The sequence below is a fragment of the Vombatus ursinus genome, unplaced genomic scaffold (assembly GCF_900497805.2).
Source record: "Vombatus ursinus unplaced genomic scaffold, bare-nosed wombat genome assembly UNPS02009573.1, whole genome shotgun sequence".
In the NCBI taxonomy this organism is placed as follows: Eukaryota; Metazoa; Chordata; class Mammalia; order Diprotodontia; family Vombatidae; genus Vombatus; species Vombatus ursinus.
In genome coordinates, this window is record NW_020949351.1 from 18,928,582 (window position 1) to 18,955,954 (window position 27,373).

At 40.7% G+C, this 27,373-nt stretch overlaps 1 protein-coding gene across 1 annotated transcript; it reads right to left on the reverse strand.

Annotated features, from left to right (window-relative positions):
- Nucleotides 1–26,871, reverse strand: DIPK1C (divergent protein kinase domain 1C). Its single transcript, XM_027852319.1, has 4 exons — nucleotides 26,689–26,871; nucleotides 12,560–13,243; nucleotides 5,044–5,208; nucleotides 1–222 (listed from the first exon to the last, which is right to left on the reverse strand). Exons 1-4 carry the CDS (start codon nucleotides 26,869–26,871, stop codon nucleotides 1–3), a joined length of 1,254 nt encoding a protein of 417 aa, XP_027708120.1.
- Between the last annotated feature and the right edge of the window lie 502 nt (nucleotides 26,872–27,373).

Genomic DNA, 27,373 nt, shown 5'->3' on the forward strand with positions numbered 1-27,373 from the left:
CTAATCATCTGATTTCTGAAGTTCCCTTTGAGTAGCTTGAAGCAATCGGTATAGTTCAGAGAAAGAGTTTGGAGACACTCGCTGGTGGTGAGGCGTTTCTGGGATTCCAGGATCTGCACATTCATGCACAGCTTTCTGTAACTGCTCCTGGAGCTGTAAAGTGATGGCAGAACTTCTGAAATTGGATGGAAACCAGTGTCGGAATATTTTGTCACAGATCACCTAAGGAAAGAGAGGAGAGGGAGTTAACTCTATGGGCTGAAAATAATATCTGATTTTTGCAGCACCTTTCTAATGTATATATTTATAAGAATCCTGAGATCTTAATGAGGATCTTCCTGTTTGGAACTCAAAGAACTGTACACACAATATAATAAGCTATGCCTCAGAGATAGCTCCATATATGTAAAGTAGGAAATTCAGATTCCCCCGTCCTTATGGATGAGCAAATGGAAATTGGCATTTCATAAAGGAGAGAAAGGAACAAAGAGAAAAGAACAAAGGAACATAGGTATAGCTATTGTCCAAACAGCTTAGAGAGCCCACGAAAGAAGGTAGGACCAGGTGGGAAAGGCATTTAGGGGAGCCCTGGTCTAAAGAAAGGTTGTTGGAACAGCCAAAAATGTAATTGATGACAGTACCACACAGTGGGCAGTCTTCACTGACAGCATAGTTAGAAAAATGGCCCATGCTTTTCTTTTTATGATTTATTACAAACTTAATATTAAATACCAGTAAAATCAACTGAACTTTCTTTATGACAATTTGCTATTGAACAAATGAATTTCAACACAGAGCTCATCCATAACAAAATGTCTGTTCCTCTTTCTGAGTTTCCATCAGCTTCTTCTTTCCATTCAATCTTATTCACTTTTTCTTTTGTCTAATCATAGTGTATGTTTTGTTCTTTAAGGTCCTACCTACTTGATTTTCGCAAATTTCATACGCTTCTTTCATATTCCATATCCTTCATGTTTATTAGTCTTTATTGCAAGATGAAATTTCATTGTATTAATGCACCACAATTTATTTAACCATTCCTCTGTTGTTAGACACTTAGGTTATTTCCAATTTTTTGTAATTACAAATAATGTTAAAATAGATCTATGAAAAATATTTCTTTTTGAAAAACAGAATTTTTAAATAGTTTTCGCACAGTATGTTCCCAATGGTAAAATTTTTGGATCAAAGAATATGATCCTTTATGTAATGTTTGCTTGTGCTATCAGATTGCTTTCCAAAAAGACTCGATCAATTTGTAATTTCACCAGCAATGAATAGGTGTAACTATTTCCCTACAATCTCACCAGCATTAAATTTCATTGCTTTTTAATATTTTTGAAAATTTGAAAGTTCTTTTAATATCTTCCATTATTAAGGTTGAACATTTTTAATAGATTCTTTTATTTTTATGCAAACACATTTCTCTTGTCCTAGACAATTTCTTTAACAGATAAAAAGTCACCTTTTCTCCACAATTGAGATAACTATATTGTTCTACTTTCTTCCATCTTTTTATCATTGATTTTTGAAAGTTTAACTATGACCCACATGGAATTAATTGTTGTATGAGACGTGGGTTTAAATTTGTTTCCCACCATATTGTTGGCCAGCTTTTCCAAATATATTTATTAAATAATGAATCCTTTAGTTTTCCATAGGTTCATCAAACGCTTATATTTGTATGTGTCTGGCTCCATGTTGGATTATGCTTTTCTTAATTCTTCCTTTTTTGGGAAAACTAGACAAGGAATTATAAAACCTAATAAATGAGTAGGTTTTCTTTCTATTCACAGATCACTGCTCTTTCAAGGTTTGCCAAGCATTTTACAAGGGGTATTACACTATGTGATAGTAATGCCTTAGATTTGTAGGTCATCTTTACTACATAGAACACAAAGAACTTTCACTTCTGTTGTCTCATTTGTTCCAGAATAAAATTACAAGTTGACAGATGCCCAGGGGAAGCATCATCTTAGTCCCCAAATTCTGTTCCAGCACTGTTTGGCTCTAGACTAAGGAGGTCAGCTCATAGTATCTTCAGGAGATCCAAAGTCAGCCATTTAAGGTTCCCCTTAAGTGGGAAACCACCTTCTGGGTTCCTGGGGCCAAGCCAGAAGCTTGTGTACATTCTAGGGTAGGCTCGGGAGTGTCTTCTAGTTCAGAGCCACAAGGTCCCCTCCCAAGGTCCGCATCACCCCACAGAGTGGTCAGATTCAGTTCAGGTTCAGCAAATATTTGTTAAGCATATACTATTTGCAAGGCATTGTGTTAGACACTGGAGATACAAAGATTTTTAAAAAATAATGATATCTGCCCTCAAAGATCTTATTCTAACAAGAAAGCTCTAGGATAGCTCCAGACTGGGGATCCTTCAGGGTCAAGCTGATCCTCCATCCTCTATCACCTCTATCACCAGGTCTGAGTCTGAGTAACATTAGCTTCTAAAGGATGGATGGAAGGTTTGGAGCAAGGAAGGGTTGAAAGGAGTAGATAATAGCAGTGCCATTTGCTCTAGCATTGTGAGCTAAACCTTACCTTTCTTTTCCCCTTTACAATTAACAAATATTATTCTCTCTCCCTTCCCCTCCACTCTCTCTCCCACCCCTCCCTTCATCACAAAGAGAGAGAGAGAGAGAGAGAGAGAGAGAGATAAAATCCTTATAATGAATATGTATAGTCAAGCAAAACAAATTTGCACATTGGCCATGTCAAAAACGTCTGGCTCATTCTGCGTTTGAGGCCATCACCTATCTCAGGAGATGAGGAGCGTGGCATCATTAGTGCCCTGGAATCATGTTTGGACGTTGTACTGATCAGAATTCTCAAGTTTTTTAAAGTTATTTTGTCATCACAAGTATTGTTATTGTATAATACTTCTCCAGGTTTTTTATTTATCCAAGAATAGGATGTACCTGAAGGCCTTCAACGTCTTTCTGACCACAATCAACACCCAGAACTTCCAGAGACCGCCTTATGTAAGAAGAACAAAAATGGGTCAAAAAGCAAAAAAGTGTCTCCTTTGGGATTAGAAGTCACAACCTTTGCTCATTAGTGCTACTGCTGTTGACCTATTTCTTCCTTCTTTCTCATTTCAGCATAGTCCTCTTTTCCTTTGCTAAACTATAAACTCTACCTTCTTACATATGTCTCGGTTATTCTCTTGTTCTTTCCATATTAACTGACTGTATGGCCTTACCTCTTTACCTGCCAAGACCTATAATATTCATTAGAATTCTATGGGTTAGCTAAATATCAGGTCATAGGTCTCCTGGCCTGCTTTGTCCTATTGCCACCTAAGAAAACAGGGTAGGGGAAGGATCGTTGGATTTGGATCAATTGGATCAGTTCCAAAGAAAATAGCACTAACTCTGTGGCCCTGAGTAAATGACTTAACCATTCTGAGTCTCAGAGAATCACAGAATCTGTGAGGAAGAAGGGACCAAAGAGATTATCTAGCACACCCAACCTCCCTATGAGGTTATCCAGCCTTTCCTTGAAGCCCTCCAATGAAGAACACACTATCTTCTAATGCATGCAATTTTACTTTAATAAGCTTTTCCTCTTATTAAATTTTCCATTTTGCCGCTTCTTCCTATTACTCCAAATACTCTCAAGGACAGCTATCATGCCCTCTCTCCAGATTTTCTCTTCTCCAATGTAATTTAAACATCTAAACATCTCTGGTTCCTTTACCTGATATTCATATGGCATGATCATGAGGCCCTTCATCCTCTTCTGGATACTCTTCAACTTTGCAACATCTTTCCTAAAATGTGGTACCCAGAATTGTACAGACTACTCCAGATATGGTCTGCTTTGGGGGGAAGGGGGATGGCAGGACCTTCCAAGTCCTCTCTTAATGTGGCATAAGACTAGATTAGTATTGTTGGGTGTCACATAACACTGCCAACTCATGTTGAGCTTAAAGTTCACTAAAACCCTCAGATCTTTCTCAGATGAACTGGTATCTAGCCATCTCTTCCCCACACCACCCCATATGGTATCTGTGAAATTGACTGTTTTTAATCCAAGTGTAAGATTTTATTTTTATTCCTATTGTGTTTCATCTTATTAGATTTGGCCCAAATGTCTAGCCTGCTAAGATCTTTTTGGATTCTAACTCCAATACCATTGTGTTAGCTATGCTTCCCAGATCTATGTCTTCTGCCAGTTTATAAGGGTACCATCTATGCTTTCATCTAAGTTAGTCATAGAAATATTTAATAGTACAGAGCTAAGCACAGATCCCCATGGCCTTTCACTTGAGTGCCTTCCAAGTTGACATCAAGTCACACATGTGTACTCTAGGTTTCAATAAGTTCTGAAACTAACTGTCAAGCCCACATCCCTCCATCTCTTCCGCAATAACAGTAAGAGATTGTCTGATGCTTTGCTAATAGCTTTTTAAAAATTAACAGTATATTCCCCTGACCTACTAGTATAACAACCTTCAATTTTCTCATCCACAAAATGAGGACAATGATATTGCACTATCTCTCTCAGGGCTGCTATATGGCAAGCCCTTTGCAAATAGTAAAATGCTACAAAAATGTGAGCTAGTAACAGCAATGGTAGCAGTAATCATTGTCATCATACCAAGATGGCTACTGTCATTTATATGGCATACATTCATTTTACTATCTGTCCATCATTTAGCAGGTGGAGAAAATGAGACACAGAAAAGTAATCTGACTTACTCATGGCATCTAGATGAATAGTCATTGGGTGAGCTACAATGAGAATTCAGTTCTAGCTCACTATCCAATATTCTATTCACCACATCACACTGAGCTTCAACACTCTAAGACAGGTGACAAAGGATAGTGGATCGCCCATGTCTACCATTGTTTCTATTTTTATTTAGTATGGAGATCAAGACGAGTGAAAGGAATTACCTTCAACGTGATTTGAACTTGTATAGCTGGAAATGGTAAATAAGAGGCAGAAGCCTCCAGGAAAAATCCTGATTTCTCAATTCCCAGAGCAGTGCACAGGCCAATGGACCATATATCATCCATGTAAGGGTTGCTGGCTACTTACCTGCAGGTTGTTATTGACTCGCTGGGCCCCACATTTATTGATTCTGAGATCACACTTTGAAAAACAGTCAAAAAAGTTGCAATCTTCATCTCCTGTGCAGTTTTGTTCAAGGATATCCCTCATCTTAGGTTCAAAAAAGGCCATGTCCACGTCAATAGCCACCACCTATAATCAAAACAAGATATCCCGCCCCCCCAAAAAAATAACATGCATGTAGCCAATAGAGAGCAAAACCACTGAAGTTATTCTCTTATTACTGCCTGCCTATAAGCCCCACTGTTCCTAGGAGCATAGATTTAGAGCTAGAAGTGAATTCAGAAGTCATCTGGTCTAATCCCACCTATTTTACAAATAAGAAAACTAAGGCCTGGAGAATTTGGGTGACTTGACTACGGTCATGAAGAATGTTAAGTGACAGAGGTAGAACTTCAACATAGGTCCTCTAACTCCAAATCAGAAAACTAAGAGTCTAAAGAAAATACTTCCTTTTATTCACTAAGGCATAAATTGGTCCAAAAATAGATTGGGGAGAGGGGGAGGGAGGGAAGGAGAGAGGGAGGGAGGGAGAGGGAAAGAGACTGGTAAAGGGAGAAGGAAAGGAGAGGAGAGAAGAGGAAAGGAGAGAGAACAAAGTTTTGAGTTTTATTTTTCATTCTTAATATTGTATCATAGATAAAGTTTCAGATCCCCTGTCATTTAAAAAGTAAAAATAAAAAACCTTTTGCAAAGGAAAGTTTTTCATGGTTAGGTTTTGGAAGCATTGCTGTAGATATCAATTTTTATGCTGGTGGAAAAAAAAACAAAGAACTTAATTTTGAAAGTGCAGACACTGAAATGTCTTACAAATAATTTTCCCTCCATTTGAAAAAAAAGGCTCTATTTGATCAAGTGGTGCATCCGAGTTCTGGGCCTCTGCTCTTCACAGTCTAGAATTTTAAATTGGGACAAATTACCAGTAGTTTATCCTTGTAGGTGGGGACGTCAGATACAAAGGCATCTCATTGGGCAGGAATGTGAGCATAATAGTGCAAAGGAAGGATGAGTAGTCACAATATTGCTAAGAGTAGACTACCTTGGAATGTTTGAATGAGTGGTCAAAACTGGCACAAATAGAAATGTTAGGGAAAGGGCCAAAGCAAAAATTACTTGGGCCAGAATTGTTGTGGGTGGGACGGTTAGGAACTAACAGGCTCCCACGGTAACAAAGGCAAAATCCATTGTTTGAGTGACAGCTTGATGACCCCCTGGAATTTCAGATTTATGTTTCTGGCTACAAATCAAAAGGACTTCAAAAACAGAAAAGCACAGCTTCTAAATTATGCAGATTTTTCTCCCACCACCTGGATTAAATAACAGAAGATGAGCTCAAACCTGGGAAATCCTGGAGTCAACCCAAGTACAGCAGCTTATAAGTCCAAGGTTTTAGAAAGTTATTAGAAAGCCTGATGAATCTGATGCAGCCCAGAGCAATCCACAAGACTTTGCAGGCCCATATCAGAAATATTTGCCTTTCTCCATCCCCCTATTAATGCCTCAAAAAATGTTTGAAAAAGTGTTCATTCCACCCACTCCCATCCTGTCTTAAATACATTCTGATCCTGTGACATAAATTCAGATGCTAACCTCTTTTCTTCTTTTTGAAGGGAATAGAGGGTGGGAAGTGGAGTGAGGGGGGAAAGGAGTGGGTGTCAGCAATCAGGTCAATTTTCCTGAGATTGTCCAGCACAGCACGATTTGCTTAGAGGCATGTGGGGAATAATGAAAATGAAAAACATAGGAAAATTTTTTCAGGCATGTCAAGGCTTTGCTTAATTATACATCCAGTCATAACAAACAGAGCCAGCCTGGCATTTAAATAAATCTTTTCTATCTCATTGTGAAGCCAGGCCAAATATGTAATTTTACAATTTACCCTAGTGGTACATTAAAAGTGAACATGATTGAGGCTACACTGATGAAAGCTGTTCTCTGTAGAGAACATTTTCATTGTGGCCCAGTGCCCCTTCTCTTCTTTCCAGGGTTTCTGGCAGCCTTTCCAGGCTCCTACATGAAACCAGAGCTTCCTCTATGTACCTATTTTTACCTTTTCTGTTGTATATGATTCTTTCATCTACTAGTAACTGTGTATTTCTGCTTTAACCAAGAGATAAAGAATTTTTTTTCTTCTTTCCCTCTTGTAATGTAATGACAGAGAATAGCTCACATATATGGCAAACATAACTTGATACTTATGAAGTGAAAACAAAAATATTTATATACCCAGTATTTCTTAATTCTTGAAATGATCACAAATTCTTTTATGCATAAAATTACCCAACCCACATAATTTTCTACAAACCATAATGTCCTGGCATCAGAACAGAAAGACATCTGATGATATTTTACTCTTCCCCAAAATATGGTCTCATATGCCTTCAGAGCATAAAAATGTACTATCTGTTTGAAAGTGACCATTGGCATTCATTGAATAGCAGTTTGGACCAGAAAGTGATGAAAAAGTTTCTAAGTGTGATTTCAAGCCACTGACTCAATATTGGAAAGTATTACAAATTTCTGAACTGGTTCCTGGCTAGAAGGCTGCTGCTGCTGCAGGCTTGTGGGACATTGGATAACTGGTAATTGTCAGAACCCAGTCCTTGTTTCACCTAGAAGACCAGCCCTCTGCCTTAAATCGGGTCACTGCTTGAGAGCTGGCTCAGAGGGAACACCACTTGCTGGATCATTCCTCTCATTTCCTCAGAATAGTCTGGGTCAGGGAACAAAGGGTTATGGGGTTCTTCTCCTTTGGTTGTTTCTCCTCTAGTTATCTTCTTACCCTTCTCTTAAATTGTTTTCACCCTTCTCTCTTTTCTTCTCTCCTCCCCATACTCCTCTTCTTTTTCTTCTCCTTTCTTTTTTTTTTGTTTGTTTTTGTTTTTTTGCTAGGCAATGGGGTTAAGTGACTTGCCCAGGGTCACACAGCTAGTAAGTGTCAAGTGTCTGAGGCCAGATTTGAACTCAGGCCCTCCTGACTCCAGGGCCGGTTCTCTATCCACTGCACCACCTAGCTGCCCCCTTCCTTTTCTTCTCCTTTCCCTTCCCCTTTCTTCTCCTCACCATTAGCCTCTTTTCTTCTGATCCTTTCCTCTCCTTCTTCTTCCCTTCTCTCTTCTCCTATGCTCTCCTCTCCTCCCATACCTCTCTTCTCCTTTCTATTTTATTCTCTTTTTTTCTTCTTCACCTTTCCTCCCTTCCCATCTTTCCCTACTCCCTAAACTGTGGTGACCATGGTGTGGCAGTGTAAATTAAAAAGTTCTTATGGTTCTGACACCCCCACCTTCTCTTCTCCCTACCCCTATCTGTGTACTTTAAGGCATACAGTCAAATACACTACCACTCTGTTGGTTCTACTGTGACCCAGGACTAGCATAAATTATACAATCTAATATGAAGGTTGCCGCGTGTCCCCAAAATATTGCCCTCACAAACCTGCCATTGCCCTACCATTCTCTCCTATCTTCCCTGAATTTTTCAGGTGATTTAAACTATCCAGACCATTCCCCATATCATTTCTCACAGTAATTATAAATTTTTTTCCTTCTCTCCTGTCACCCTTAGCTCCCTCTTGCATACTTTCAGCAGGCAACCAGTGAAAAGATGAGGGCCCTGGACATGAGTTTCCCCAGTGACTCTCCTCCATTTCCCAAAACTTCTCAGCATCATTACCTATTTTATTCTCTTTCCATTTGGTCTCAGAAGAGTAATCTCTATTTCTGACTAAGGCTAATTCTTCTCCCTGGGCCCTTGACCATACTCCCTCCTTCCTTCTACAAGAGCTTGATCTATCAGTCATCCCTGCTCTTTCATATATCTTCAATCTGACCATCTCTATTGGCTCCTGCATATCTGTCCACAAACATATAGGCAATCTCCAAAAGGCCCTTAGTCCTTTTATCTTATCCAGCTATTATCCTCACTCTACCTTCTCCTTCACTGCTAAATTTTCTGAAAAAGTTATCCATGGTCTATGCCTTGATTTCCTCTCCACCTTATCCCTTGCCCTCAGAATTCCGACATCATTCTACTGAAACTGCTTCTCAGAGGTTGCCAGTAACTCCTACTTCAAATCCAATAGCCTTTTGCGTCCTTCCCTTCCTTGACTTCTCTGAATCTCTTGACGCTGATAATCTGCCCCACTACTATGTACTTTCACATCTCTTAGCTACATCTACATCTACATTTTCCTGGTTCTCTTCACATGACCTCTCCTCTTTTTCTGCAGGTTGTTGCTCATCCTCTTAAAGTAGGTTTTCCCTAAAGTTCTGTTCTGTGCTCTCTTTTATTTTTTCTGTTGTGACACCAGCATTCACCTGGTCTCCCATGTAATCCTAAGGTTATTTTTTATTCTTCTTTCTCCTTTACCTCTTCTACCCAGTTCTATTGATTTCCCAACACTTTATCAACTTACAGTTGGAATAACTTCCTTTCAGGTCTTCCAGCTTCCACTCCTGCCCTCCCCCTACCCGTCCTTTATGACTCTGCCAGAATTATATTTCTTCTGCATAGATTTGGTTGTTTCCAACCTTATCTCGTTCTTATTCCCCTCCATGAACTCTTAGTAATATACCCTGCACTTACCTGCCTCCATGCTTTTGTTCATACTGTGCCATTTACCTAGAATGACCGCCCTCCTCTTCTGTTGAATTTCTATCGTCCTTTAAAGCTCAACACAGATAAAAATTAAAATCAGAAAACTAAAGGAAAAACCTTTTTAAAAGTCCCAGGATTCCATGAAGCCTTCTATGATTCCCACCCCCCTCCCCGCTCAGTTTAGAATGTGTTTCCTCATTGGATCTCAGATAGCAGTTTGTTTTTAACTCTCTAATGCAGTAAGAGACAACCTAGCATGATGGGTAGACAGCCAGCCTTGGAGTCAGGACAATCTGGGCAAGAGGCAACATGATCCAATGGAAAGAGCACTGAATTTGAAGTCAGGGAACATGGGCTTGAATCCCACTACTGGGTGACCCTGGGCAAGTCCCAAAGACCTCTGGACCTCAGTTTCCTGATCTGTACAATGAGAGAGTTAGACTGAGGTCCGTCCCTGCTCTAAATCTATGACTTTCGGATCCCAAGTTCCACCTATCATATGTACTGTCTCTGTGACCCTGGACAAGTCCCAACCTCTTAGTGCTCCTAGACAGTTTTCAAAGACCAAAGGTTGGAAGGCAGTTGTTGATCTGCTGTGGAAGAGGGAAAACAAAAGTCCCTTACGTCAATGAAATCACAGACGCAGTCAAAAAAGGTACTCATGTAATATTCTGTATTATAGACATCTGTGTTGGTATTTTGTCCCCATACTACAAGCTCCCTGAAAGCAAGGATCACAACTTAACTAAACTTTGTATCTCCCTTAGTACCAGTAGAGTTCTCCGTATTCAGAAGGCACTTCATAAATATTTGTTGCATCAATAAATGGGTCCCTGTTCCCCACTTTTATAATTAACCAAAAGGTATCAGTAGCATCACCATCCTTTTCATAGCTTGTATTTATAATTGTTGTTAATATAGTTATTATTCAAAACTTAACAGATTCTCACAAAGCTCTAGATGTTGGAGGTGTTAGGCCAGATTTTTTTAATTCACTAGTTAAGAGACTTCAATAGGGCAGATGATCTGTGAGACAGGAGAGGAAAAAATTCAGGCATGAGACTCCCCCCACCACACACTGCATCTAGTCCTTGACTGGCCAAAGGCATTGTGACCATAGGTGATGATCCAGGACCCTGGATCTCATAAAGCAATTTGTTTTGTTGTATAACTCTTTAATGTAGTAAGAAGCAATGTAATATAGCAGATAAAGAGCCAGCCTTGGAATCAGGATGATCCAGGCTTCCTTTGGGGCTTGAAATCTGAATTTGGGACTCACAATTACTGAATTAATTCCACAGCCCCCTGTCCTCAGCACGGGTAGGGAATAAAAAGGTCCATCTCATAATAAGATACCTAACCCATTTTTGGCTGCTGTCTCTTTTTTCAATAACCTCCTCCTCCTTTAAGGCCAGGTTGCAGCAGGGTAGGGAATACACATTTATCTGTTTTCTATCAAAGTAGGTCTCAGTGGCAGTCATTCTCACCCAAGGCATGCTTTTCACTTGCTACAAACACTAAAATACTGCTTGTCTCCCCGGCAGTCATGAACACAGCAGGAAAGCTAACCAAAACAGCTCCTGAATGAAACCGCAGGGAGAAGCAGATTTAAATAAATGTGGAGGAGGAAAGGGAAGCAGGATCCCCAGGCAAGAACACATATAAGATACCCCTCATCTCTCAGTCCTTCTACCCTTATCCCCTTGGTAATACCCCATCTCCTGAAGATAGTTGCCTCAGGTCAAAAATTAAATAGATACTCTCCCCCTCCCCAAGGTGATTGCTGCTTTTAAATTAATGGTAGAAATGCCTTCACTCTTTTTGAGAAATGAATCTTATTAGCCATTAGGAAATATAGACCTTGTTGATGTCTGGGGCTCTCTGTTCCCCTGTTTGAAAGCCCTTTTCTACCCATAATCTTAGCTCAAAGGAAACGTGGGATGCACAGACTTAGAGAATCCACCCCAAGTGTTCACATGGACCTGTGCCTGACCTGTGGTAGAGCATTCTGAGCTCGTATTGGTCTGATCAGCCACAGTCAGACACACTGTAACTTGACTCTAACACAGTGATGCCATTTTGGTCCTCTTCAGGAATGAAAGACAACCACCACCAGCGATACCCAAACATCTGGGTAATGGATGAGATGGAATCACTCCTAGAGTGTTACTGCCTACAGCTGAAGTGGTTCAGTGGACTCAGAAACACAGAAATTCAGATTTAGAAGAGACCTCAGCAACCATGCAGTCCAACACATACCTGAAGAAGAATCTCATGCTTCCAACATGTGGTCCTCCCTCCACTGCCTTCTGAGGCAGTTCATTCCATTTTGGCAAAGTTCTAATTGTTGGGATGTTTTTCCTGACAGAAAGCCTAAATCTGGCTCTCTGCAACTTCTACCCATAGCTCCTGGTTTTGTCACCTGGGTCCAAACATAGCAAATCTAATCCTTCTTCCACAAAACAGCGCTTAAATGACTAGAACACAGTTTTCACACACACACACACATACACACACACACACACACACACACACCCCACCTGAGTCTTTTCCTCTGTGATTCTGTATAGATGGAGAATGTCCAGAGGACAACCAGGATGATGGAAGGTCTTGAGATCATGTCATATGAGGCCATAGGAAATTGTTCAGCCTGGAGAGTAGCAAACTCATGTGTGTGTGTGTGTGTGTGTGTGAGGTGGTGGGGGGAAGGTGATAGTTATGACTCTAGAGGAGAATCAGAGGTGGAACTCTCACCAGATCAGGGGGAGGGAGGTGCTCATGGGACTTTTACTAAATGGAACCCAGACCTCTAGAACCCAAACAATCAGTCATTAGAGCCCGTGGTCTCTTCTGCTATACTTAGTCATCCCTCCCTGGAAGCACTTACTGTAAAGTCACTCCTTATGGCAAAGTTTTCTGGCTTGATATCACAGAGGTGAAGGCGATGGGAGAAGTCATTATCAAAATGGTTTACCATGTCCAGGAAACTGAGGGCAATGTTATTAATGGCCTTTGCCTGGCCCTGGTCACTCATTAGGCGGATGCCAGCAGCCTCCTCCAGGGGAAAAAGTGTTCTGTGTCGGGGATGTCCAGCAGCAAGGTATTCTACTGCATAGAAGTGGCCACAGGAGCCCAGCACCTGCAGGACGTGGCGGCTGAAGTCTTGTAGAAGGCTGAAGTAGATATATTCCTCCTGCTGAAGTAATGACCACATGCTGGCCACCTGGACCTTCCAGCGAGGCCCCCTTCTCCCTGACCACAGGGGCCCCAGCGTGCTGTTGGAGATCTCCAGACCCAGGGCATTCTTGACCTCTATGGCTACTATGAGGAGGAGCTCTTCCTCAGGGAAGTCCTTGCTACCCTCCACCTCCTCATCCAACAAGTCAAGGGGTTGGAAGCTGGAGAAGGCCTCTTTCTTGGATTTTAGGACAATAGGCTGGCCATGCCAAGTGGCCTGAAGAACCTTCTTGCCCCTCTCATAGTAGAGGCAACTCTGGTACACCAGCTTGCCAGCTACACACAGATCTTCACAAAGGTCTCCCATCAGCATGCCCACTTGGTAGTCATGACACTGAAGTGAAGGAATGGGAGACTCAGTCACAATACAGATGATTCTGGAAAACCTGCTCTACTTTGGACTTCAATTACCTATTCTCCCCTACATATTTTTAAAAATGCGTTAATCTTCTAACCTACTGAACATTTACTATGTGCTCATCACTATGCTAGTGGCTTTGGGAGATATTGAAGGAGAATAACAGACGGTCCCTGTCCTCAAGGGACATAAGTTCTTTGAGGAACTCCCCATCTAGTGAAGGTAAGAAAGCTCACACATGTAAGACAACAACAGGCAATATGGACAATATATATAATCCATGCAATGAGGTGAAGGGAGGACTTACCTTTTTATATTTATCTTGTTCTTTAATAAAGACTAGAACCACATCTATGGGAATGAAAAAAACTGGAATTCTAGGTGAGGCTTTAAAATTAGCTAGTTGTGTAAACATAAATAAATCACTTAAATTCTCTGGCCCTCAATTTCTTTGTTTATAAAATAAGGGGAGTTGCTAGGTCCCATTTAGTTCTAAAGTCTCACAGATGAGGTCTTTATAGACTTTAAAGACTAAGGTATCGTCTAGCTTTTAGATTCTATGACTCTATAGTCCTAAGTTCTGAACTGTGTAGCATAACCTATAAGAAGACTGTAGGAGTTCAGACAAGAAAAGCAGCAATGTGAACTGGTTTACTCATAGAGAGGGGCTTTTTTAAGCTGTCTCAAAGACAGGGAAAGATTTGGTTGGAAGAAAGAAGAGTGTAAGAAGAAGGATGGGGAGAAATGTGGGAAGGGGCCAGAGGAACAATAAAAGGTAGAACACTGTATGTTCATGGCACAAATATTAAACTGAGGATTCTAGAGATCAGGCATTTCTTCAAAACTTCAGGTACCTTTGGGGAGTTAGCAATGGAAAGAAGTGATAGTGATCATCCCCAAACAGTCACTGGTCTGAGGGGCTATCCTATTCAGTCAATCAATAAACATAAGCACTGACTATGTGTCAGACACTGTGCCAAGTGTTGGAGATACAAAAAGAGGCAAAAGATAATAGTCCCTGCCCTCAAGGAGCATCTGATGTCAAGGAGTTAATGAGATCCAATGAGATCCAGATCCAACCAGGGATCTGAAAGGGGTAAGATGGTCAGGAAGATAAAATTAACAGCTGAGTGGTGGATAGACCAGAGTGGGGAAAGACGAGTCAGGGAGACCAACCGTCAGGTCCAGTCATGATGTGATGAAGGTCTGAACCATGGTAGTGGCAGTGTTACAGGAGAAAAGGAAATGCATACAAGATGTTACAAGGGTAAAATCAATAGGACTTAGCAACAGATTGAATATGGGGAGAGAAGCATCAAGAGAGAAAATGAGAAGTCAAGTATCACACCTAGCCTGTGAGTCTGGAGAATTGGGAAAATGGTGGTGCCCCAGACAAGTAATAGGGAAGTTTGAAAAGGTGGGTAAAGAGTTGGGGGAAAAGACAGTGAGTTCAGTTTTGGACATGCTGAGCTTGAGATGTCTACAAGCTATCCAGATCAAGATGTCCAATAGGCAGTTAGAGATATAAGACTAGAGGTCAAGAGAGAGGTTAGGGCTGGACAAATAGCCCTGAGAATTATTTGCATAGAGATGATAATTGAATCCATAGGAGCTGTTGAGATCACCAAGCAAATAATATAGAAGGAGAAGAGGGGCCAAGAGTGAACCCTGGGTTTCCCCACCATGGACACATAGAAGAGCTTTTCTTGGCAAGAAGGGTTCCTTCTTCATGTGAGACAGGGAAGTAGTGGCAGAATGCTTCTGCGTGATGTTGAACAAAGAGAAGGGAGAAGAGAGAGCTCTGAGTGAATTGCCTCAATTTTAAAAATGAAATATGAGTTAAGGTTTTCAGCTGAGAGGATGGGAAAGGAGTGAGAGCTATGACAGGTTTGAGGAGGTATGAAAAGGTTTGGATAAATGATCATGGAGAGTGGAATAGTGGGGGCAAAAGAGGTATAAGGCAAAGGGGGGGTTGGTAATAATAGAATAGGATTCCAGTGTGCAGAGAAGTCAGTATAAAGAGAATATAGAAGTGGTGTTGAGGTGAATGGAGACAAGACATCATCAGAGCAAGGAATGGTAGCAGAAGAAGGGAATTTTCACCTTGACAGTGACTAGACGACAGGAATAAGGACAGGAAAAGGTGGTAGTTTATTAACCATAGGATGGGGAAACACCATCTGTCTAGGACTTTTCCAAGTCATGTGATGATGTAGCTGGCTGTCAGTTTTTTCCTCACAAATCAGGGAAGAAGAGACATCTGCTTGGGCTTCTAGGTCAATAACCATTTGAGTGTCTGGATCTTCAGGAGCCTAACAACTCAAATTCAACTCTATGTTTTCTCCCTAAGACTATGATCCTATATCTCTTCTATTTTCATAGCCATTCTCCTAAAAAAAAAAGTTATCTGCACTCATTGCCTCCATTCCCTGAATGCCTGCTCACCTCTTAATTCCTTACAATTTGACTTTTCAATTCATTCTCTATGGAAACTGCTTTCTCCAAAGTTATGAGCAACCTCTTAAATCAAGTGTCCTTTCCTCAGTTTTCATCCAACTTCAGATAACACAGTAATAATAATAGTTAGCATTTATGTAGCACCTACTATATGCCAGGCACTAGGCTAAATACTTTACAAGTCCTATTCCATATGATCCTCACAACAACCCTGGAGGGCAGGTAATATTATGATTCTCATTTTATAGTTGAAGAAATTAAAGCAATCAGGTTAAGTGGCTTGCCCAGGTTCACACAGTTAAGTATCTGAAGCCACATTTGAATTCAGGTCTTCCCGAATCCAGGCCCAGCACTCCATCCAGTGTGCATCCTGACTTTTACTTCTCTTTCACCTTACTTATCCAAGTAGTTGCCAGGTCTTATCAACAACTCTTGCATTTCTCCTGTTCATCCCCTTCTTCCAACTCATGTGGCCACTACTCTAGTTCTAGAGATTACTATGTACTCCCTAAACTATGGTAACAGACTAGTCTTTCCCCTCTCCAATCAGTCTAACACACAGCTGCCAAATTGATATTCCTAAAATAGGGATAGCCATGTCATTTCCCTGTTCAAAAAGCCTCAGTGCCATGATATTGCCTCCAGAACAAATTACAGACTCCTCAGTCTGGTATCTAAAGTCTTCCATGAGCTGGCTCCCATAGCCCTTTCTAGGCTTGTTTTATATTACTCGCTGTCACTCATTTTCAGTTCCATTCAATCTGGACTAGTAGCTCTATCCTGATTTTAGCATTCCATTTCCATGCCAGGCAAAATCCCCATGCCTGAAAGGCATTGCCTGGCACTTCTTGCACCTCCTCATCTCCTCTTCTTTAGAATCCTTAGCTTCCTTCAAGACTCAGCTCAGTTACCATTTCCCTACATGAAGCTCTTTCCTATTTCCCCAATTGTTAGTGTCTCCTCCTCCTAAAATTACCTTGTATTTGCTTATCTGTATATGCTGTACCTGCCCAAGAGGGTTTAACCTCCTTGAGGAAATGGATTAATTTTAATTTTTTTTCTTTGAATATCCCCAGCAGATAGTACAATGTCTTGCACATAGTAGGTTCTTTTGGGGGGGGGAGACTAGGCAATGGGGCTAAGTGACTTGCCCAGGGTCACTCAGCCAGTAATGTGTCTGAGCCTGGATTTGAACTCAGGTCCTGCTGACTCCAGGGCCCGTGCTCTATCCACTGTGCCACCTAGCTGCCCTGCACATAGTAGGGTCTTAATGCTCATTGAATTGCTGTTGGATATTAGCCCTCAGTAAATGCTATTGATTGATTGCAAAACAACCACCCCAAGACATTCAGTTGCACATCTTACCAAGAATTGTAAAATCACATCTTGAAAACAATTCCTGAGTCCCAGTTCTCAAGAAAGAGCCCGGGTTTGCAGATCCATCTCAGAGAGCACAGTCCAATGACCCAGCAAGAGGCAAGAAATCCTAGAGCTGAAAGATTTGACCTGACTCCTTTGATTTTTTCTGAGTAACACTCCTTCCTCCCCACTCCCCCACCAAAAAAATTCTTTAACCTCCAACTTTAGTCTCCTCGCCTGTAAAATAAGGTAGTTAGGAGTAACCTGCTTGATAAATGCCTACCTAGATAAGGAAGTGGGTATAAAATCATGACACTGATCTTGCAACTGCTATCATATGCTAAGCAGTGCAAATCTGCACTCCATTTTGTGCTGGCTCCCCAAAACTACCTCAAATATTTTTATTGGAGAAAAGTGCATTAGTGTGTTTTTTAAACTATATAAATTCTGTGTATGCCTTGAAATTTAATATGGCTTTGGTAAACTTCCATCCTTCTATAATTACCCCTGGCACACCATCTCAAGGTTTGGGGGTCATCAAACATACCATCTACAGGAAACAGTACTCTCTTTGTCAATCACCCTCTCAGCCTATAATTGTTTCCATGCCTCTACTTTCTAAAGAATTGCTGCTGCTGCTTCAGATTGCTATGGGATCATTCTGAGCATCCAGAAGTGCAGCTACAAGTTGATCCTTGCAGATGGAGTGACATCTGCAGAGTAAGTGAACGTGACCAGTGATTAAGGAGATGGGACAGATAGGGATGCAGGAAATGACTTGGTAATATCCATTTTCCTTGTTACTTTTTTCTCCACTTCTTCTGTTATATATTCAATGTGATTATCTTCCTATAGAAAGCCTGATGTGAAAATACAGTAAAAACTTTTCTTTAATTGAAATATGAACTAAAAGGCCTGATAATTATTAAAATGGGCTCCCTGTTATGTTGGAAAATACACAGTTTAAAGCCGATAAAAGCTAGTCTTTATCTGGAATGCAGAATGAAATTAAAATGAACAGGACATATATGAACAAAAGCAGCATTAGTCACCAGACTTTAGACTGTGGTTTCCAATAGAGCCTAGCTGACAAAAGCGTCCTTGTGACTTCAGTCTTTGGGAGCTAGTGCCCAGCAACAAGGAAAGAAATAGCTTATCTGTTGTTACATACTGAGAAGGCTGAGTCAAGAAATGACACTGACCAGAGGCTGGGCCGATTAGTTCCACACCTGCACAGAAACTCTGCGGGCAAGTGCTACATTTCACCATATTGAATTATCGTCAGGGGAGCAAGGAGCGAACTTTGTGTAGATCTGACTTCCAGAGACCCTGATTATTTTCTTATTTGCAAATGTAACTTTGGTTTTTCCTTAGCAAAAATAAATTACCTACAGGGCATAAGAGGCACAGCTATTCACTTGCATATGCAAATGACCACAAACAGGGCTAGAGCATTTCCGCTGTACTTGTAGTCCTTAATATAGATTAATCATAGCATTACTGGATTTTACGCTAGTCCAATCCCAAAGGCTCAGATTGCAATGTTTTGGATATGGTTATTCTGTTTCTTTTCCTTTCTTCAGCGATCTAAGATACTCTGCTCATTTAAAAGCCATCATGGATGAAGATATAATAACAATAATAATAACTAGTATTTCTTTAGCACCTACATACCACGTGTCAGGCACATAGTGCTAACTGCACTTTCAAATATTATCCCACTTGGTACTCACAATAACCCTGAGAGGGATGTGCTATTATTTTCACCATTTTACATATAAGACAAACTGAGACAAACAGAGGTTAAATGACTTGCCTAGAATCAAGTGTCTGAGGTAGAATTTGAACTCTGTGAAAGATGTGAGGTGGTGCAATGGGTAGAGTACAGGACCTGAAGGCAAGAAGACCTAAATTCAGATTTGCTTATGCATACACACACATAAGCTAGGAATAAAGAACTTGGATATGAATCCAAGTTCTTTTTCTTATCAGACACATAACCTGGGCAACTTACTTTACTCTCTCTCTCTCTCTCTCTCTCTCTCTCTCTCTCTCTCTCTCTCTCTCTCTCTCTCTCTCTTTCTCTTTCCCTCTCTCTCTCAATTCCCTCTTCTGTGAAATGGAGATAATAATCCTTTCACTATTTACTTCATAGCACAGCTGTTAGGAAGGAGTTTCAGAAACACCACATTATGGGCTCAGCTAGGTGGCCCAAAAGATAGCACACTGGCCCTGGAGTCAGGAGGACCTGAGTCCAAATACAGCCTCAGACACTTCACACTTACTAGCTGTGTGACCCTCAGCAAGTCACTTAACCCCAATTGCCTCGAAAAAACCCCCACTACGTTGTGTAGAATGTAAGCCCATTGAGGGCAGGGACTACTTTATTAGTGTCTTTTTTTCCCCCAGTGCCTCACAGGGTGTCTTGTATATAGTAAATACTCAATAAATATTTATTGAACTGAATTATTATCAGTGTCTGTGACTTTGAATCAATTTGACGAATCGGGGTGCAGGTGGAGGGGAAAGCGGGGTACTTCAGCTATGAAACTGCTTTGAATGGGATTTCAGGTAACACCACCATCCACTTACAGGGAAGAATATTATGGTGATGTTTCACAATTTTTGTACCTGTTAAGATCTGAATATGAAGAAAGGTTTTTAAAATTTTAAAACAATTTACAAAATACTTTTTGAATTCTAGAAATGAAATTAATTTAAGGCATTTTCATCACATTAAAAGCAAGTGAGACTTTTATTAATTTTATTCTTAGCTAAACACTGTTTAACTCGATAATTTTTAGATTAGTTTCATTGCTCCCTAAAGCCCTGGATCAAGTTTTCTTTACACATAAAGAGGTCTCATGTCTCAATCTTGAGTATGAGTCAGTTCGTTCATCAGTTTATTTGTCAATAAAACCAATTTTCATCTGTACCTTTTCTCTACTTACATGGAAACCACCCTAGTTTGGGCCCTTGCCACCTCTTTCCTTCACTGTTTCCATAGGTTCCTATTAATATTCCTGTATCCTGTATCCAATGTCATTCTTCTGCTCATGAAGCATCAATGTCTCCCAATTTTCTCTCGGACCAAATACAAACTCTTCTCTTTGGCATTCAAGGCCCGTCACAACCTGCCTCTAGCCTGGGTTTTTTTTTTAGTAAGCTGCATATTTCTTCCCCTTGTACGCTATATACTTTAGCCAAGTTACTCTATTTTTTTTTCCTCACACCAGACATGTATTCAATTTCCTGCTTCCACATATTTGAGCAAAATATCCCTTAGTTTGTAAACTATTAGATTTTAACTCCTTAAAGGAAAAGACTGTTCTTGTCTTTCCTTATCCTAGCACTCAGCACTGTGGCTAAGGCACTATGCTTGGCACATAGTAGGTACTTAATAAATGCTTGTAGAATTGCCTTGACTGTCTCCTATATTTGAAATGCTCTTCTTCCTCACTTCTACCTCTTGGAACCCCTAATTCTTTCTAGAGCTCAGCTGAAATACCGCCCCCTTAAGAGGCCCTTTCCTTACTACCTCAGTGTTAGTACCCCTCTTCCTCAATCATTTAATATTTATTTTACATATTTACTGATCCAAGAACATGCTATGTCCCTGAAGCAAAAAATGAGCTCCTGGAGAAGTTCTTTTATTTTTCCCTTTTAATTTTGTACCGACAAATGCCCAACATAGTGCCTTGGCCCTTGACTGAATCCAAACTGCACAGAACAAATTCCTAGGATTTGTTCTGTAAAACTTGGATTCAGTCAAAAGGCCACACCCAAGGACCTAAAAGGCCACATGTGGCCTCCAGGCCAAAGGTTCCCCACCCCAGCACACAGGAGCTGTTTAACAGCTGTCAACCAATTGAATTAAAAACTAGAAATTTAAAAATAAATAAATGAATGAATGAATAAGTTAATGAAAACATTAGTGGGAATTTTTACCTAGAAAGTACCTTTATATTCAATCATTACATGGCTTTAATCCACAATTGACTCTGCAGCTGTCCCTTTATGTATGGTATAGATGATTTACACATGCATCAGGACCATGTCCCAGTTCTTATAGGTTCCCTATAGGTTGATTTCTTATTTCCTCAGCTGGCTTTAAAGGAGAAACAATTCCTGTCCACCTGACTCTGGGAAACTGTTGACAAGGTTAGGCCAAGGAAAGCCATATTGTCAGGGTCCAACAGGGTTGTTGGAGTTTTTAAGTGCCATTGTATTGCTACTTGGATTGACAAGGCCTGCATCTCATCATAGCTGATTGTGGCTTCTCACAGTAGCTATACTGTATTTTGTGGTATCTCATAACATTAAATTGCTATAATATGCAACTCTTTTCTCCTCTGTCCCCCACACAGCTTAATGGCTGGGGGTCCCTAAAGTCTTAGTGCAGTTCTTAAAGCTGAAGACTTCACTAAGATTTTGGGTCTACTCTGTATAACTACAGTCCTGATCAAACTTTCAGGGAAATTGAGTCATTCTCACATTCTGGTATGTGATTTGATGGTTGTTAGTATGGTGGATTTTTAACAGCCTTTGTTCCAGCAAGTAGAACCCAGGAAAAGCGAGCATTGGTTTAGATTATATTATTAAAAATTAATTCCTCACATAGATGACTACACTGGACTGAAGAAAAACCCAGACATGCAAAAGGGAAGTTAGGACTTCCTAATTCTGTAGATAGTATAAAAGAAAGCATTTTTTAAAAAGTACTTTTTAAAATGCCAGATGAAATGGCATGATGAAATATTCTCCATTATTAGCTGTGGTTTTTTGTTATTGGAGAGACCAGAAATACAGTAGCAAAAGCCATTCTTCCTGGGGTTTTTTTTCTTTCTTTTTTCATCTTAAGCTTTGCTTATTAACATGGCCCAGCAATCTGCCAGCGTTATAAATTATCAACCATGGCATAACATTTGTTAACCTGCTATTGCCTCCAGCCACAGTTGACTGAAAAAGCGGGGTCCTGGAAACCTTGTAGGTGGAGGGAGGAGAGTCTAATGTATTTCCTGCTATTATAGACTGAAAAGGAGAGCAGAAAAGAGTGATGTACTGTAACTTGGAAAAAAAAGAAAGAGGGCTACCCTATTAGGAACAATTCCACTTCTTCCTAAATATCACAGCCTAGAATCTGAGAGCTGGAAGAAACCTTAGAACTCCCCTAGGCAAAACTCACCCATTTTACAGATGAGAAAACTGAAGCTCAGGGAGGTTGAGGGATTTATCCCAAGTTACATTAGAGAATTTGTAGCAGAGCTAGGACTAAGTCATAGGGCTCCAGATTTATAAAAATAAAACAAGCACTGATTAAGTACCAGCAGCTAAGTGGCACAATGACTAGGGAGTCAGGAAGGCCCAAGATCAAATCTGGCCTCAGACACTACCTAGCTTTGTAACCCTGGGCAAGTCACTTCACCTTGTATGCCTCAGTTTCCTCATCTGTAAAATGAGCTGGAGAAGGAAATGGCAAACTACCCCAGTATCTTTCCCCAAAAAAAACCAGCAAAGTACAAAGCACTCTGTGGAGATACAAAGACAAAATGAAATGGTCACTGTCCTCTAAGAACTTACATTCCACTGAATTTTCAGCAGGGAGGGACAAAAGAACTCATCTAGTCCAATCCCTTCATTTTACAGACAAAGAAACGGGTCCAGAGACTCACCCAAGGTCATGCAAATAATAAGTGGTAGAACCAGGATTTGAAGCCAGATTCTTGACTGTAAACTGAGTGCTTGTAACTGTTACTCTGTTCTTTAGGATTTGTTCAGCCCTGGCATCGAAGTATTATGCCACTTAAGCGGCAATACGTCCTGTATAAGACTAAAACTCCAAACAAAAATTTTCTACTTCACAGAACTGTTGTGAAGATCAAATCAGATCATGTATTTAGAACTCATTTTAAATCCAAAGGTGCTCTATTAATGTCAACTATTTTTTTAAATCATGTTTCTTAATCATCTTCATGTCCCATTAATCATAACTCACATCATATATAGCCTGTTACATGTGTTATCTCATTTAACCCAAGCAAAGGTGGTGTTGTTCAATCGTGTCTGACTTTTCATGACCCCATTTGGAGTTTTCTTGGCAAAGATACTAGAGTGGTTTGTCATTTCCTTGTCCAGTTCATTTTATAGATGAGGAAACTGAGGCAAACAGGATGAAATAACTTGCCCAGAGTCACACAGCTAGGAAGTGTCTGAAGACAGATTTGAATTCAGGAGGATGAGTCTTCCTGACTCCAGCGCCAGGCACTCTATCCACTGTGCCTGGCTGCCCTATAAGCATTATTATTCCTATTTAACAGATGAGGAAATGAAGGCTGCAAGAGATTAGGTGACTTGCTTATCATGGTCCCACAAACAGGGTCAGAGTTGAACTCAAAACCTAGACCTTTGACCCCAAATCCAGTAATCTCTCCACTCTACCTGGCTGACTTCCTATGTGCCTTGTCCATACTAGCTAATTAATATTTGCTGAATAGAATTGAATGGTGGGTAGGAAGGAGCTTCTTTAGTCCATTTCATTTAATTTTCTAATTTTGTTCTTTGCCTATTAATGCACACCTACAGACCTCTGTTTATCCTACTACCATGCTTTGTAATCCTACCATCACCCTCTCCTCCACAAGCTCTTCTAAGAAATACCACCTGCAGCGCTTGTTATAGTCAGAATACAAGGAGGGGCTTCCCACTGAGAGACTTTTATCATAATTCTTTTGGGCTCAGCCAGAAAGAGGTTTCTTTTTGGTTCAGCCAGTAGGGCTGTTGCTTATGCGCTATTGTATTCAGAGGGAAAGCTAATGAGAATCTGGAGGCAAGTCAGAAAAATAACAACCACTTTTATTATGAAGTGTAAGAGCTAAGCCGAGCTGAATTGAAAACTGCTTGGGGAGCCAAGGAACTGAGAGATTCAATCTAGTCAGGCTCCACAGAAGCTACAACTACCTAGTTCTTCTGGGCTTTTGAATGATCGGAGGGGAGGACATCGCCTCTTAGAGTAACTTAAAACCATTTAAAAGAAAATCTAATCTGTGTGTATCTTGGCTAAGACACGTGCTGTATTCCCATGAGTTAATGCAGTGAGAGAAAGGAATAGGTTGTAGTAGGAATAAATGATGATTTCTAAGGACCAACTGACACAGACAGTACTGCCCAACTATCTTGAGCTTAGAAGTCAGTTCAGGGGAGAGTAAGTCTGTCTGTCATCTTTGAATCTGTATCAAATACATTCTGGGGAAGGTAACACTCAGATTTTATAATTGCCCTATTGGCAGTGGGGAATATTTAGCACCTAAGCAGGCAGAGAACTGACCTTTTCAGCTCTATGTCAGACCACAACAACAACAAAAAAAATCCAATAGGGTTGCCATTTAAGATAAATTGATAAAGCTCCTGAGCATAATTAGTCTTCATTTATTACATGGAACTCTGGAAAATTAATGATTATCAATTACTTGCTTTCATAATGGATTATTTAGTTTCCATTAGGCTTCATTCCACTTTACTTAAGCTAGGTTTCCATTTAATCTACACACTGAAAAAAATCTTAAACTATTATTTTTCAAAAGCAGCTTCAGACAGATCCTTAGTTTTTGTTTAGTGGTGTAAAGAAATCGACTGGGGAGGAAGGATAAGGAAGGAGTGAGTCTGTAAAAGTGAGGAGAGAAGTGTGAATAGAATAAGAAAATGAGTACTATAAAGTTTGGGGAAACTCTTAGGAGCTCAAGAGCAGAGATCATGCATTGTACAAATGAATTAACATATCAAAAGGGAGGAACTATGTAAACGATAATGAGCACTTCACCAACATATGGCTTATTCATCAGGTCTAATTCAATTCGGGAATGTTATTTGTTAATTCTGAGCATTTTCATACACAATTTGTTTCCTTCATTTTTTTCCAATTAGTTGTGTGTATGTATACATTCTTATGAATATTTTATCCCCACAGCATTGTTTTCCTGTTTTAGTGAAGAAGAAAACATGGTTGCACCCAAGGGCTGAAATTTCACTTACTTAAAGGTTTATGGAAAAAAGAAAAAGTGATAGTTCTTAAGGCCAATGCTTATACATTCACTTTTCTGAAGCCAATATTCACTCAACAAATGCTTAGACAATAGTTGTCACTATCCTCCTCTATCTTTCTTTTAAAGGGTCTATTCCATCATTATCATTGTCCTTTTATTTGCTTAATATTCTGAATAAAATGGAACGAGTAAGAAATTACTAACATTTTGGAACAGCCAAAGATGAAATCTTGTTTTATGGCAACTGCAGATTTCTGTGCTGCCAGCAGATGCCAGTTTTAACTAATTGTCTCACCTTTGCTACTATATCTTTTTAATCCATTAGAAGATGCTTTAATTGTTTAGTCTAAGCACTTAAGCTCTCAATCTTACTTAATTGACAGTATGCTGTACAGGAAGAGAAAAGGAAACAAAAGGAGTTTGGGAAGGAAGAGCTTTCCAGGACCATTCCCTTTATCCTACTCTTTTGCTTTTTTTCCCTTGTTACAAAGCAATCAGACTCTTAGCCCCTCGTGCTCTGAGACTCACACAGACTCCAATCCTGATGTTTAACCTCAAGTACTTCGTGTGCCCTGTACTTGACTGGAGGAATCATCTGAAAGTCAAATTTAATGGATTGTAGGAGAAAAATAATAGTTGAAAGAGAGGACAAATGGTGAATGGAGGTTAAATACTGTTGAATTTCTTTTTAAAAAAAAGAAAGGAAAAAGAAAGAAAAGGATTCATTACAAATATACCACTTCCAAGTTATGAACTTCTTTACTTCTGTTCTGTACTGTTCTAAGTGGCTAGGCACTCCACCTTATTTTGGCCTGCATACAAATGAAGTTTTCATGAGACCTGGGCACAAATCCTTGCTTTAGCATTTACTAGATGAGTGACTGGCCAAGTCAATGCACCTCAGTTTCCTTATCTATAAAATGGGTGCTAACTCTCAAGATTTTTTGAGGAAAGCATTAGGCAAACTTTAAAGCATTATTGAAATATGAGTTGTAATTATTAGGGGGAACTGCCCATTGCTAGATATTGCCAAATCTCTTGAATAGGCGTATCAGATCCAGGTTTACAATGATGGCAGAAAGCAAGCTTAAAGAAAAAGAGGAATTTGTAACCTCCATTTGTCACACACACACACACACACAAAGGCACATATTACTTCTGTGTTCAAATAAAGACAATTACGTTCACACGTGCTTTCCAATATGTATATGTGTGGATGGGATGTGTGTCACTTACATACTCTGTGAAACGAGAAACAAGAGCCCTGTTTGAGGAGCGTGGCATTCTATTTTCTCCCCCTTGATGGGACAGAGTTATGTGAACCATAGGCGCTCCTGGGGATAAAAGAGATGGAACTGAGTCCAAAGTAAAAAATTCAAAGCACTCATTCCGGGGGTCTCTCGCTCAGTAGATCCCCACCTGGTGGCTATCCATCTCTCCCAGCCATCCCATCCCGAAGCGCTCGCGCTCCCAAGAGAGGGTGGCAAGGCAGTGGGCAAAGTGGATGGGCGCAGAGGGGAAGAGAGATGGAGGATGGGGACAAGACGGGGTCAGGACAGGACATACCAGCCCAGCCAGGATCCTCCGGCTCTTTTCGTCTGTGCAGCGCTCAGAAAAGACGCTCCTGTGGACTTGGAGAAAAAGTGTGGCCACTAGCACCCAGCAAACGGTCCAAAAGAGAACGAAGAGGAGGGTGCAGCGCTTACCGAGCTTCCACCTCAGCCTCCGGATGACCATAGGGACCTTCATTATGCACCCTCGGGGCCTGCCCTCTTCTCTTTCACTCCTTCCCACTTTAGTAGGTCTGCAGGCACCGTGCCCCTGGGGCCAGAGATTCCGAGAGAGCCATTAGGAGCGGGGGATACTAGACCCCGCGCAGCGGCTTCCCCGCTCCAGCCACCGGGCTCAGCAGGGGGGGAGCGAGAATGGGGTGCATCTGCCAAAATGCTAGCTCCTGAGCTGCCTGATTGGCCTGGTCTGTAGGAAGTGACTGGGGGTACCCACGGTGTATTTGGAGACCCGGCTGCGGCAGCAGCAGCATCTCCGCAGGCTGGAGCTGGATGCTGCTCTTCATTGGAGTCTCCAGGGTATAGGAGAGTCCTGCTGCCTTCGCACTTCCCAGCCAACTCTCCCGCCCTTGTACAAGGATTGTTTCTCTCTCTTTCTCTCTCTCTCTCTCTCTCTTTCTCTCTCTCTCTCTCTCTCTCTCTCTCTCTCTCTCTCTCTCTCTCTCTCTCTCTCTCTCTCTCTT